The sequence below is a fragment of the Microtus pennsylvanicus genome, chromosome 4 (assembly GCF_037038515.1).
Source record: "Microtus pennsylvanicus isolate mMicPen1 chromosome 4, mMicPen1.hap1, whole genome shotgun sequence".
Lineage (NCBI taxonomy): Eukaryota > Metazoa > Chordata > Mammalia > Rodentia > Cricetidae > Microtus > Microtus pennsylvanicus.
The window spans coordinates 57852884-57867654 of NC_134582.1; the positions used below are offsets into that span (position 1 = coordinate 57852884).

The 14771-nt window shown below is 40.6% G+C and overlaps 1 protein-coding gene across 29 annotated transcripts in view; it reads right to left on the minus strand.

The window, feature by feature from the left end:
- Dtna (dystrobrevin alpha) overlaps positions 1-14771 on the minus strand; it is a 367583-nt gene that overhangs the window by 37371 nt on the left and 315441 nt on the right. For 12 of the 29 annotated variants that reach the window (XM_075969214.1, XM_075969216.1, XM_075969213.1 and 9 more), the window contains 2 exons: positions 2014-2101; positions 1437-1534 (listed from right to left, as the gene is read on the minus strand). In XM_075969214.1, the coding sequence (XP_075825329.1) occupies positions 1437-1534; positions 2014-2101 (186 nt within the window). Of the gene's footprint in view, positions 1-1436; positions 1535-2013; positions 2102-10560; positions 10654-11182; positions 11261-14771 lie in introns of all 29 variants that reach the window. The other 17 variants (XM_075969202.1, XM_075969200.1, XM_075969203.1 and 14 more) reach the window with 3 other exon arrangements.

A 14771-nucleotide genomic window follows, 5' to 3' on the forward strand; every position in this document is an offset into this window, starting at 1 on the left:
TAGGTTAAACTCTACAGGCATGAAATAATGATGTTTCCCCCTTCACCACTGCCACATCAAATATAACATCAGCAGTAAGAATGGGATAAAGTGCTGAGACATTCTTTATTGTTCCAAGGCATATATAGAATGGGCAAATTTCCGTGATGAGTTTAATCAGAACTGGGTGGGAGCTTTGCCTTGGCTACTTGTTATTTTCTCATTCAAACACATTTACCCAGCAACTATAATTTTAGGTACACTCCTGGGCCCATGTGGGTTTTTGGCACTATCTCTGTTCCTAGAGATCTTCCATTTCATTCATGGAAGGGGGGGTTAAAATAAGAAGTGGAGGCATAAGTAGGATTATTTCAGACATTGAGGATAGACACACACACACACACACACACACACACACACACACACACACACACACGAAGTAGTCTTAAGGGTGATGCCCCTGATAATGATAAGGGACTATCTTGCAAAGCTCCACAGAAAAACTCCCTAGGCTGAAGGGAGGGTTATTAGGAAGTGAAAGGAGTCGCAGGAGGCTGGAGTGTGAAGGTCATGGGCACAGATGCTAAAAATGCATTCAGGACTCCAGGGAGCTAGCACCTTGCCGGCCATGATAACAGGAGAGGGTTTTAATCCAAACGTCATGGAAAATCAAGACGTGGTTTTGTCTTGGGAAAAGTATGATATAATTTATGTTTCAAAAATGGCAGGTTGGTTGGTTGCTGGTGGTGGAGACACAGTGGTAGATTTGGGGGAGGTGCTGCAGAGAGAATCATTGGTGTTAATCTGGGTTGAGCGGAGATAAACCTGATGATGAAGGGATGTTTTGGAGTGGACAATGGGATGATGGTGATGCGACCCTGAGAGTTTCTTTAACCCTATAGGAGGACTTCTTGATGGGATTCCTGCTCATCCCTGAGCAACAGAGACATATTCTACCTCATACTCTGGAAGATCTTCCTGAACTACAGCTTGTAAGAAAACTAGAAAAGGGGGAAATGAGCTCTGTCCAGAGTTGTCCAACATTAATCATATTGATGGTTCTGAAATATACACCCATACATATAAATACACACATACGTGCACATAAACATACACCTCCACCATACCCACCCACCCACCCACAAGGCATGTACAAACACATAGACACACAATGCATATAAACATACACACTCACACACAAGGCATGTACAGATACACATACACGTAGACACATACGTGCACATAAACATACACACCCATACACAGGCACAGACACACACAGAGACACACAACATGCACATACTCATGCATGCACACATACACACACAGGCACAGACTCAGACACACACACACTTTTATAACGGAGCTCCACAGACTTGCAGTATCCTCAGTGTCCTCCCTTAAACAGGCATGTAAGGAAACTCCAAACACGCGAGGTACATGTCCGCAAGCCCTACCTGTTCTTGTTTTCTAGCTCTGCAATCAGCTGCCTTTGCTGTTTATTTGAATCGATGGTGAAGGAGATGTCGGGAGCACTCCTCTGCTGAGTCGGCTGCTGAAAAACACGGAGTTGGCATTATTTAATATGAGGAATGTTAATTCCCATGTGAGATAAAGTCATGGGTATGCAGAGAAGGGTGGGGCGGGGACAAGAACAGAAAATTAAACTGCTCTTCATTCTAAGAGCAAACTCTTCTGCAGATCTCCTGTACAGCTGCACAACAGAAAACAAACAGCCCTTCCTCAGGTTCTCACATCTGGGAGCAAGGCTGGGTAAAGGGGAGGAGGGAGGAGTGGGGCTTCCAGTTGGGCATGCCACACTATTGCAGAGGCTTGGTTCCTTAGGCTAGCATATTTTTAAAGCTGAGAATTAATTACCAAGACATCATAATTATGGCAACAAAGAGGAGAACAAGGGAAAAAAGCACCAATTTTCTTGTTAATTAGCACCAGGTTTAATGATAACAATGGACGGGGGCTTTTGAAATTCAGTGATGCTGGAGGCCAACAGGGCTGCCCTTCCGTTCTACTTACGGATGAGGAGGACTCTGCTGCCAGGCGTGCCGCATACCTGGCGATCAGCCTGTGTTCTTCATCAAGCCGGTTTGAACTCTCAAGCATACTATAGAGAACAAAGCCAACAGGAGACTGTTAGGCCCCCGAGAGTCTGATGTATTCCTATCACTGCTAGGGGCTTTGGCCACTTCAATGACAAAGATTTTCAAACTCTCAAATATCTCTTAGATTAATGATCTTCAACTTGGGTTCATGATCTAATATGTGGCTGGGAAGATCAATAGTAAGTCCTTTGCCCAGTCAGTTCAATTATCTTATTGAGAAGGCTTCTATGAGCCCATTCTCTTTGGAGGGATACCTTGCTCAGTATAGATATAGTGGGGGAGGGCCTTGGTCCTGCCTCAAAGCAATGTGCTAGACTTTGCTGACTCCCCATGGGAAGCCTTACCCTCTCTGAGGAGTGGATTGGGGGGGCAGTGTATGTGGGGAGAGAGGTGGAGGGAGTGGGAACTGGGATTGGTATGTAAAATATCAATTAAATAATAATAATAATGGCTCCTATGAGAAGTGATGTAACATTTTTGATGTTTCAGATATAAGAATACTTTCTCTTTAATTAAATTTTATTGTTTTAACATTTTAATTTCATTTTACAAACAGCTCATGTCAAAAGGTGGCAACATTAGAAATATGGAAGGGAGCAGGAAGGGCGAAGACCCAGTTGTATCGATGTTGATCCAGTGACTCCTGCCTGTTGGCGCTCACTGCCTTATGTAATCTCTCTTTGCTTTGGTCTTCACTTACTGACGTTAATAAACAGAAGAAATTGGCAGCTTGGTGATGTGAAACTTTAGTATCTGAGCTCTCTACCGGCGTTGGTGGGACTGGCTAAGATTTGAGGGTGAAAGTGGTTAAGGTTTGGGGTGGGGCTGGTTAAGGTTTGGGAGGGTGTGACTGGCTAAGGTTTGGGTTGGGAGTGGTCAAAGTTTGGGGGGTATAACCGAGAATCTGCATTTTTAATGAAGTTTCAGAATATGTTACTTCTGGTTTTAGAAGATCTCTGAGCAGAACAGTCTAGAAAACCTAACAATTTAAATAAATCATCTGCATACCAGAAATAAGGACTATATCTACACCATATAAAATATACTATTTTATGAACATTTGACTGTTCGATATTTTACAGGCGTTTTCTTGACACAAGAAAATTCTAGAATGCAGAATTCATATGATGTATAATATCAATCACAGTGCTGACTAAACATAAATTTTAACAGAATAAGCCAGAATGACTTATGGAAAGCTAATGCTTGAAAGCAGATGTGTGTCTATAAGTAATATCTGCATTATGTAGGGCTCAGATGGTCGTGTTTCTTCTTACAACTTCAAGAGAAAGGAAAAGTTACCCTGTCTTTGCTTTAGATAAACACCAAACCTATCAATAGAGCATTTAGTTTGATTTTAACATATCTGTCATTTCTGACTGGTGTGTTAGAGGATGGCTGCCTAATTCAACAAAGTTTGTGCAGGTTAAAGTACCCAGTGTTCTGAGCTCAAGACGACCATCCATCTCAGTGCTTGAAAATGACTTTGTCATGAACGCATGTGAGTGCCTTGATAAAAATGTAATAAAAAATCCTTGATAAAAAACTTCATGGTAAAAGTATTTTTTTTTTATTATGAATGACCTGCAAGCAAATAAAGTATGAAGGTTATATAAAAAAGCCTCCTGGCAATGTAAGCCATAAAGATATGAGATTCTGTCTCACAAGCAATAACTCATACCCCGGGCCTTTCTTCGCCCAACATGGCGTAAATGAGCACTGGGGTGATACATTACTTGGTTCTGCATACAAATGATACATGAGCCTGCATGAGCCTTTCAGGATGTTCAAATTACACACCGGTGAATGGGATGCTCCTCTGATAAATTCCAGTTTTACAAGACCTCAGTTACATACAGTTGAAAATAAATGATCAATAGCCCGTAGATTATTAAAATAAATACCAACCCTAGCACTTTCTCTAGTGCTAACTGTTCATTTGAAGACTACAGTCAGTAACCTACAAGATGACGCTGTACTAAAATGGGCAGAACTGCTCTGTTGGCTGCATTCTGGAGTGGAAGGAGCCATTATTTTGATAGGTCTTCAATTTCTACCTTAAAGGCACAATCAGAGTCTTTTACAAGGGATTTCAGATGGCTTTCCTGGGATCTCGGTTGACACCCAGTCAGGGTTTACTAAACTGAAGTTTTGCAGAGATTTCTGGGAACTCAGATCTGTTTCATTTCTTTGATTCTTTTGGGCCTGACTTCTAGAGTGGGGCAGTCAGTGAAAACCATTATGTAATTCTTAGAAGAAATACTTCATTTCTCTCTGAATAGGCTTTTCTTTTCTATTTGTTTGGATAAAGACACTACAGATGGTTATCAAGACTGATGTGCTGTTCTTCTATCAAAATGTAAGCAGTTAATGGGTTATGTACCAAGAAGTATTATAATTCCTAAGTAGAAGATTAAAAAAGTGTAAGTCTGTATGTGCATGTGTGTGTGTCTGCGTGTGTCTTTGTATGCAAGTGTGTCCACATACATGCTGTAGCACACACGTGAAGATCACAAGACAATTTGTTGAAGTCAGTTCTCTCCTTGGATCAAACTCAGGTCATCAAGTTGGGTGGCAAGTACTTCTACCAGCTGAACTATCCCACCAGCCTGGAAGATTTTTGTTCTTGCTGCTGGTGTTTTTTTTTTTTTTATCAGATTTTATCCTATATTTTCCCAGTAGATGAGAACAAAATGTTATGGATAGACAGTACTGTCGAAGAAACTGGAAGACAGTGAGCATAGGAGAGTTGAGGTAGAAAAGAACGAAGCAATCCTAGGGCCTGGGCAGTATTTTCATATGACTAATGAATGGGGAGGGAAAGAGCTAAGCTTTGAAGTTTATTCTCAGGGCTTTTGAATGAGTGGTTTGCAAAGAAAAAGCAGGAATTTCTGAAACAATATTATTATATTATAGCAATAGAAATTGTCACAGTGGCCTCTCTTAAGAATGTATCCAAACTCCTTTATTAAGACCCTAACTTCACAACTTGTAAGTTATAAACAAAGTTATTCAATCATGCTTTAGCCTACACATTAAAAAAATAGACATATAGGGTAAGTGGGTTCTGGGTTGGAGTATGTTATGGAGTGAATTGCATCTTCTTCTGAATTTATTTATTATAGCCCCAATACCCTACTAATTTTAGACTATGGCTACCTTTATAGACAAGCCCTTTAAAGAAACATTTAAAGTTACATAAAGTCATAAGCCAGAGGTGCTAATTTCACATGACTGGTACCCTTCAAGAAGAGGTTCCCACAACATAATATATTGTGAAACTTTTTTTTATTTTATTGCTCTATTTTTCTTGAGACAAGGTCTCAGGTAGCCCAGGATGGCCTTAAACTCACTGATAGGCTAAGCATGGCCTTGAACCTCTGATCCTTCTGCCTTCACTTCTGGGGGGCATTAGGACTATAACGTCGTTATGTCTAGTGTATGTAATGTTGGGGATCAACCCTGAAGATGCATGCATGTTAGGCAAGCACTCTGCCAACTGAGCTACATTCCCAGCCCTGGGAGACGATTTAAAATCAGCTGCATTACAAAGGCAGTAGATAATAAATCTACTTGTAGTATAATGTACAATTCTGGTACTCAAGAAAAAGAACAAGCCACTTGTAACTTTGTTAGAGGGGACCAGGAATCTAATCAAGAGGCAGTAACTGATTGGGACACAAGTTCCAGTTGACGGCCTTTCACTGTTTTTTGCAGAGTCCCTCACTGAACCTGGTTAGAGCCCACCACCATTCCTTCCAGGATTCTCCAGGCTCTAGCTCCCAGCTCTGGGGTTAGAGTTATAGGCCACCATAACTTTCCCTTATAGAGTTCTAAGTGACATACTAAGCCATCCAAACAATAGGTGTATAGGATGCAATTGTGGGTAGAGGCAGAAGTCCTGGATTTGTTTTCAATCTTTTGTTCTGCCTGCCAGAGATATTTTCCATAAATCACTGGTATGTCCTGGTAGTTGGTAAGCTTTAGAGAGGGAAGAGAGTACAAGGTCTCAGTGTGTTTCCTTGTGAGACTCATCCTCTCTCACCGGAGAAGGCCCTTACAAACCACACAGTGCTAAAAACAATCAGGAAGGCATCCTGTGTTGTGGAGTATTCCTTCACACTGTGATGTAGGAGGGTCATCTGTCTATGTGTTACTATCATTGGTTAGTAAAGAAACTGCCTTGGCCTTTTGATAGGCCAGCACTTAGGTGGGTGGAGTAGACAGAACAGAATGCTGGGAGAAAGAACCAGAGTCGGTCAGACACCACAGAGCCAGCCTGAATCTTTCCTGGTAAGCCATCACCTCATGGTGCTACACACATTATTAGAAATGGGTTAAGCAAGATGTGAGAGTTAGCCAGTAAGAGGCTTGAACTAATGGGCATGGCAGTGTTTAAATGAATACAATTTTTGTGTTGTTATTTTGGGTGTAAAGCTAGCCATGCAGGAGCAGGGCAGGACAAAAGCAGGCCTGCTCACCTCCTCACTACAACACTATGTGAAGATGGGTCACTGTGACTGGTTTAATAAAGAGCTGAATGGCCAGTAACTAGACAGGACTTAGGTGAGACTTCTGGGGACAGAGAGATCTCAGAGAAGAAGAAAGGGGAAGTTGCCATCCAGAGGCAGCAAGAGATAAAAGTCATGAGAATCAGAGATAAAAGCCACGAGCCACTGATAACACAGAGATGAACAGAAAGGGGTTAATTTAAGTATAAGACCTAATGGGACAAGCCTAGGCTATAGGCTGAAATTTTACAATTAATAAGTCTCCATGTCATTTTATTTTTGTTAGCTGGTACCCCCTTCCCCCCCAAAATAAATCCTTCTACCACCAGGCATTTTCATTGAGTTGCCATTTACTTGTTTGGCTTAAGAATTTCTTTAACTTGGAAGCAGAGAATTTATGAGCAAGCCAGCTTCCCTTGTGTTATGTAGTTGATATAGGGCTCCTTCCATCTCAGTAAGGGTGGAGAGGGGAAGGGCTCCTGAGTCAGAAGACAGAGTGCAAGCCCTCACCAGCATTCAACCCGGATCACACCTTACACCTTACATTAAGCTCACATTTTTTTCTCTCTCTTTCTTTCTATTTATTCATTGTATCATTCCAGTCCCTTCACATTCACACTCTGCCCTTGCAGCACCCCCACCAAATAAATAAATTAAAATTTAAGAGGAAAAAAGGGAGAGAGAAGGGAAAACCAGTCTCATCATGGAAGCTGTAGTGAGACAGTGAATCACACAGTAAACCCTTTTGTCCATACATGTTTACTGGCAAGAGTTCATTGCACAGAGTCATTGGTCTGGTTCGAAGCCTCTGGTTTCTGCTACTCTATCAATGCTGGGTTCTCACTGTGACTCTCTTGGTTATCCTGCTGTTGCCCTGTGTTGTGGAGGTCCTGCAGCTTTGGGTCTGCAGGACTGGTCCCTTCATGTGCTCCAGCAGATCACAGATGGGGTGGATGTTGGGGTGAGCTAACTTGTAACTTTCGTTCTGGGCCTGGGTGGTTGCAGGGTTGGTCAGTCTGCCAGATCGCTCTTGTCCTCACTACTGGGGTGAACTCTTCTATATTGCCCTGGTGAGTTCACTCCTTGCAGAGACTAGCAAGGGGAGTGGACTACATTTTATTATCAGTAAAATAGTATAGTAAGAAATGCAGATTGCGTAAGCAGGCACATGGAGACTATCAGCTAGATGGAGGTGCTCTCCATGGGAGCTGTCTGGAGGACTATTGTTGATTAGGGTTTGTAAGAAGCGATGCAGCATAGTGGTTATGGACTGGGATGGACAAGGTTTAAAATCTCTGCTTGCTACTTAGCAAGCAGTCGTGTGATGGGGAGAAGGGATAATATCCCTAAAATGACATCTTATTTTTAATGGGAATGAGTCTATTTACTCTGTGGGCTTACCTTCAGGATGAGGAGTAGCCATGTACATAGAGCTTGACCATGGAAGATACCACGAGGCAAGTGCTACTACTTGTTATCACACAGCATTCTAGCCTACCATAACGGAGGGCAAAGGGTTCTGGCTGCACCGGTGAGAGATCCTTGTCTCACCTCTATTATCACGACAGGCGCCAGCATCTTAATATACTAACTCCTGACCAAATGCAAATGAAAAGGAGGAAGATATGAGTAACCTGAAGACGTTGTTGCTTCATAAGGACACAAACTTTAACATGGAGGCAGCGATTCCCACAGAGTCCGCCTCACCGGTCAAGCCTTATGGCCTGCTTTATATCATGCAACGCCCCCTGACTTTCCCCAAGCCCATGTAAGGTGTTTTTGCTGGACAGCTCCTATGGTCTAAAGTGACCAGAGGGTCAATAAGATTAATCACTTGAGTAGGGAAAATGAGGGAAGTTACAAATTCTAAGCTTTTTTCTTTGGAGATTTCTTTGTTGCAACCTTCATAAAGAAGAGGCCAAAGGAATGAGGTGGAAATGGTTGAGGCGTGCCTAGAATTACTCAGGTGAGGACAGGGTGAAGTCATCGTTACTGTCTTCTCATTGGCTCCATACTGATGGTATTTAAATTATTAAAAAGTAATTCATTATTAAGTTTTGGTTTTTCAGTCCCTGTGTAGCATTGGGATATTATCTTTGTTGTACATAAGATTGAAGTAATACGTAGCTCTGAGAGACTGAGTAAGGAAAGAGGAGACACTGCTGAATTGAGAGGTTTGGAAAATTTGAGCAAGGTGGAGATTCAAGTTTTGAATCTTCAAGGAGTAGAAGATAGGATGAAATTAAACCAGTGTGGCAGCTGTGTATATATACTACAAGCTAACATGCTCATTATATATACCCATTGACACAAATAATGTCTACTAGTTCATCAGTTATAGAATTCTCTTATGTACTAATCCTCCAAAAACAGTCTGAGGAATCAGAAACAGCAATAGGAATGAAGTTTTCAAACAACCATGGGAGGAGAATGTTCTAGAAACACAGTCCAATGACAGAGTGGTGAGAGCCATAGCACAGATGTGTGTCTGTTGTGTGACTGATAGACACAGTCATAATTAAGATTACTAAATTGTGACCTTCTCATTCAGTGTTTTGTGGTCACACGTTCACTGTACCCTATCTCTTCTCACCTTCCCCCTCCTAATGACCCCTCCTTTCCATCTGGTTCCCCTCTTAAGACAGTCAATTTTGACTACCAAATTGACTGCATTAAGAAATGCCCAGGGGAGCAGAGAAAGGACACTTGGATGTACCTGTTAGGATATTTCCAGAGGCAGCTAGATTCTAGACACTTTGAAACAATGAATGGATTAACCCTTGATGGATCCATAAGATGTCATTGTTGGGCAGGGGGTGGTGCCTAGTTGGAGGGGCTAGACCACTAGTAGATGGTCCATGGGATCTTTACCTTACACAGACCCCTTCCTGTGTTCCCATTTGTCTGCATGCTATGTGCCACCATGCTATTGTGTCTCACAATGGGCCCAGCAACACGGTTCCAAGTGAGCATAGACTACATTCTCTGAAACAGTGAGCTAGAATAAATTGCTGTTTTGGGCAGGTATTTGGGCACAGCGATAAGAAGAGACACGAAAACAGAAGCCTTGCAATAAAGAAAAGGTAAAGGAGCTGCTGTACTGGATGTGTAAACCAAGTTATGGGGATGGAACCCATAGCTTCTCTTAATAATTATAACACCACAAAACCTACAGGTTCTCAGTTCAAACAAAATTGGAATTTTTAACATGTTTGTAAAAAATTTGTTGAATAATTACATTTGTAATGGTAGTCTAAACCAAATTGGAACATACATGCAATAAGAATATGGTCTGCTTTGACTTTCATTCAAATTTCAAATGAATATTTATTTAAGAGAAATAACTTTAATCAGTCTCTCATATCACAATTAAAAGAAAAAAAGCTTTGCAAATACTTTTATCTTAACACTAGATTCATGCAAACACTGGACCTTACATTTCCTGTGACCTGAAAGCAGGCTTCATCAGGATGGCTACTCTGATATATTTGTCAGTAAGAGAACTGTTAAAAGACAATTTCTCCCATGCTATCATTGCTAAATGCTTGCTGGTTTCTGATGTTTTGCTTCTATCTGAAATGCATAAAGCATTGTTTCTCAGATCAGCTTCATACCCTTGAAGTAAGAACCACCTCCCTCTTGCAGTAACGTGACACTTGGACTAGAACCTTCTGGTGGGCCTCTGATTCCTGTGATTACTACATGGTGACGGTTATCATCGACCCTGTTCACACCAGTTCTCACTTTAGCTAAGACAAAGCAAGGATGAGAACTCTGTGATGAAGGGCTGGGATGTATTCAGAACAGCACCACAAAAGACTTGTTTAATTGAACTAGGTGAAAAGTTCCTGGTTCACCTTTGCCTTGTAGGACTCTAACCCCTTGCCAAGACTGCTTGTTCCTCTCTGGAAGGACAGGCTGGCAGCTAAGCCTAACCATGTTGCACTAACCATGATGGGTTGTTCCGGAGCATGTTGACATACAACCCAATGAGAACATGTTCATCAGCTAGCCTGTCTGCCACATTCAGGCTGTACTGTATCCTAAAAGAGGGGAGGAGGAAAGAAGAATTAAGAGAGGTGAACAGAAATAAAGACACAATAGGAGTGAGTCTGTGGTAGGAAAAGCACTCAGAAAACCAAGCAGGTAAAGGGAGACTACCATGTGATGTTCTAAGAGAAACCCCAGCAAAACCAGGCAAGGCAATCCGCTACTTCATTCTACTAACTTTCAACACGCGGAGTAATGTTTAGAAAACAGATCTTTAACCACAAAGACCAAGGAGCTTTTCAGCATGGAAAACACATCAAAACATGTCACAGCAAAGACCAAATATCTTCTGGGGAGTTGCGTTACTCATGTAACATAAAGATAAAAGAAAAAGGGAAGTAGAGAAAGTAATAACACAAGTGTGCTTGCCTGGAATAATAATTTGATGCCGTTAGTGAGTTATAAGACAGTCACTATTCTAGGTCAAATCTTCTTTCACATGCAAACCACTTACAACAACAAAACCCCACCATCTTTAGTTGAGTTAATCGAGGATCCCAGCACACTCTGGCTTGAACTTACCCTTTGCCCTTCAGAAAGGCTGGAGCAGCCCTAGCCAGCATTTTGTTCTGTTCTACTTCACTGTCCTTGGGAGGAGAGCTAGTTAATAAGATGGGAAAGCCAAGAAGAGCGTAAACACAGCGACGCAGCGAGACTAGAAACTGGCATCAGACACGCCCTAGTCTAGATCCACACTCTATGTGTACAGATAGCTTAGGATTTTGAAAAGCTCGAGATGTCTCCAGATGTCTATAGAGTTTATCTAGGAGAAGAGAAGCATTTGAGAGACACAATAGCTACCATGACTTCAGACATGATCTCAGCTATTTACTTAACAAGGAACACTTATATTGCACATGGCTGACGTCATTAATCCATCTAACATTTATTCCGGGGTGTGAAGGAAATGGCCCAGTACTTCATAAAGCCCTGCCGGGGTTTAGATGTCTCTTAAGAGGTTGGCTTCCAGGCTGCAGAGATAGCTCAACTGTTAAAAGCACGTGCAGCTTTTTCAGAGGACCCAGGTTTTGTTCCCACTGCTCCTATCAGGTGGCTCACAGCTGTCTGTGACTGTAGCTCTAGCGCAGCTGGCTCTTCTAGCTTCTCTGGGCACCAGCACTGTCGTGGAGATGTTCATACATGGCACACACCCACACGCATCATTAAAAATAAAATCAATCTTAGAAAAATGCTTTTTGATTGTCCCTAAATTCTTCAGTCACATTTTAATACAGATGTGAGCATTACCGAAAGACAGCTGGCATACCAGAGGTGTTTCACTGTTATCAGTGACGTAAGTTACCTGGTCTTGGCTATGAAGCTACAAAGCAAAGTTTCAGATAAAAATAAATACACTTTGGAGCAGTTTTAATAATGCTGATATTTTCTGTAGTCATTAATAGCTATCTAATGAATAGATTAAATGATTTTTGATATTTTACATTATTAAGAAGAAATTTTTTGTTAACTATTTTAAATGACAGTTTTTAAGATTTTAATATGGTTTTTATTAAAAGTCAACCTTTGTAATGTAGTCTATATGTCAGTGTGTCACTAAGTTCTCACATTTGTGGAAAATACAAAATTAACCATCTATGTTTACAAGATGCAACCAGACTGTTCTAGATACAAATATTTAACAATTGGGATCTAAACTATTGGATGCCACAAATTTCCAGGAAGTTCTAAGTCACATCTATAATCAGGTACATATAGAACAGATATATCATAGATGTATATCACATACAAGATATTACAAAATAATTAAAGTCACATAAGCTGTCATAGTGAAATGATAAAAAACATAGAAATTTGTTGGGGGCTGTGTGAGAGGAGCAACAGTCAGTATTGGAACTCATGGAACATGGCTGGGTGGTTGGCAAAGCCATACCTGAGCGAGCATTGGAGAGGCAAAGCCCCAAGGACTGTGTGTCCTGAGGACCTCATGCTGTTGCTGAGCCCACAGCTCTGGTTGTTGCCTTCCCGGTCACCGCATCCCTTATATCTATGGGTTGTATGAAAATTTTAACCCCTCACTGGGCAGTGTTAGTGGTACTTAAAATAATTATCATGGACTTTTCCCCATCATTGCTGCTGGAGCAGATTAGTGATCTAACCACCACCTATTTAGACATGAAGATTGTTAGGAAGACTAGGTTGAGATGATTTTGTTAATAGCTTTGAGGTAGAAATCTTGAGGAACAATTTAAAGTTTAGAAGGGTACACTTTGAATAGCTAAGTGAGGGACTCATTGAGGTCAGGGAACAAAGCAATGAAGGCCTGGCTATTGTTGGCTGATAACTAATTCCTTGTACCCATTTCTGCCCTCAGCTTCTTGACATAGAAAAACGGTTGGTGTTTGGGTATGCACTTTGAGGATTTAAAGTCGAACTGACTGATTTTTTTCATAAATAAAAGTTTAGATTTGTGATTCTTTTAAGATTTTTTTTAATAATATTACCATTTAAGATAAATAATAAAATAATTGGCCCTTTCTTTGTAACTGCAAAAAAGCAGCTTTCCAGTAAAAGGACTGGCTGAGAAAAATACATTGCTTGCTTACACTGTGTAATCTGTAATCCTAGCTTGGATATGAATGTATGTGGGTTTGGGGGGTAATTTGTTTTTCACCTGCAATATGAAAAATGTTTAGTCACATAAGGGATATAAAAACATGTTGTTTTTATGCATGTGTTCATTGTAATCATTCACTCAAAAAACAGAATGTAACCACGTTGTAATTTTTAGATTGCTTGAAGGATTTTGCCGAGATACATAAGCTGTAGGGGGAAAACTAAAGATGTTAGAAGGAAAACACTAGGAAAGATGTAGAATGGGAGGTAGAAAGGGTCATCAGGAAAGAGAAAGAAGGGAAACATCGGGGTACAGAAAAGAATAGAGAGAGCAACAGGAAGAACAACAAAATAGAAGTGAAACATCTGTTCCTCAGAAAGAAGTCTGTGTGTTTTTCTCTCTGACTCCACATCTTGTTTCCAGCATCTCTGACCTGCAGAAGGCTGGACCCTCTGAAGAAATGAATGTGTGGATATCACATCAGAATTATGTACATTACAATTAAGATCAAATTGTATGTTTTACAATACTATATAGCAACTATCTCTTAGATAGTAAAATCTCTGGTACATTTAAGTCAGATTTTATTCTTTAAGAGTCTAGCAGATAATCTTGCTTGTCACAGTTATGACACTTTCACCCAGCCTATTAGGAGAGCATCCTTTCTTTTAAGTATTGCCATGTTTGAAAAGCACAACTGCATACACATAAAATTGGTTTTAAAAATAAATCACAGAAAGTGTTGTGGAATATTATTTTCACCAGACAAAGACGAGTTACATTTGTTTATGCTGCCGAATACTGCTTTAACTATGCGAAGGGGTGTTACATTTGTTTCTGCTGCCTTTGTCAATGATTTAAAGACATGTTACATTTGTTTGTGCTGCATTTGTTTAATTACATAAAGATATGTTACATTTGTTTCACCTTGCCTGCCTAAGGCACCTGATTGGTCTAATCAAAAACTGAACGGCCAACAGCTAGACAGTAGAGGGCTAAGTGGGGCTGGTGGGCAGAAAGAAAAAGTCAGAGAGAAGAGAATGAGGGAGAAAGAGAGAGAGATGCCCAGCGTCAATCAGCCGGACATGGGGCAAACAGAGTAGGACATACAGAACAAAAGAAAGGTAAAACACCGGAGGCAAAAAGAAGACAAAGAGGAACAGGTTGTTATAAGACAACATGTAATAATGGTAATATTATTAAAAAAAATCTTAAAAGAATCTTGTTCTGCTAGCAAGAAATGACCAAGCATTCATAACTAATAATAAGTCACTGTGTCATGATTTGGGAGATTGTTGGTGGCCCAAACGAAAGCCTGTTACAAGTTAGCATAGCCACATTTTAAATTCTTACTTTGTGTATCTGTAATATTTAAAATCTACTCTTCCAGCAATTTAAAAATATTATATACATTATTATTAATGATTGTTACAATGCCCACAACAGATAACTATAACTTTAAAACTGATACATTAATGTCCTAGAGGACCTGATTTCCCTATGACCATAGGGAAATAATGATGTTTTTCAGGATAT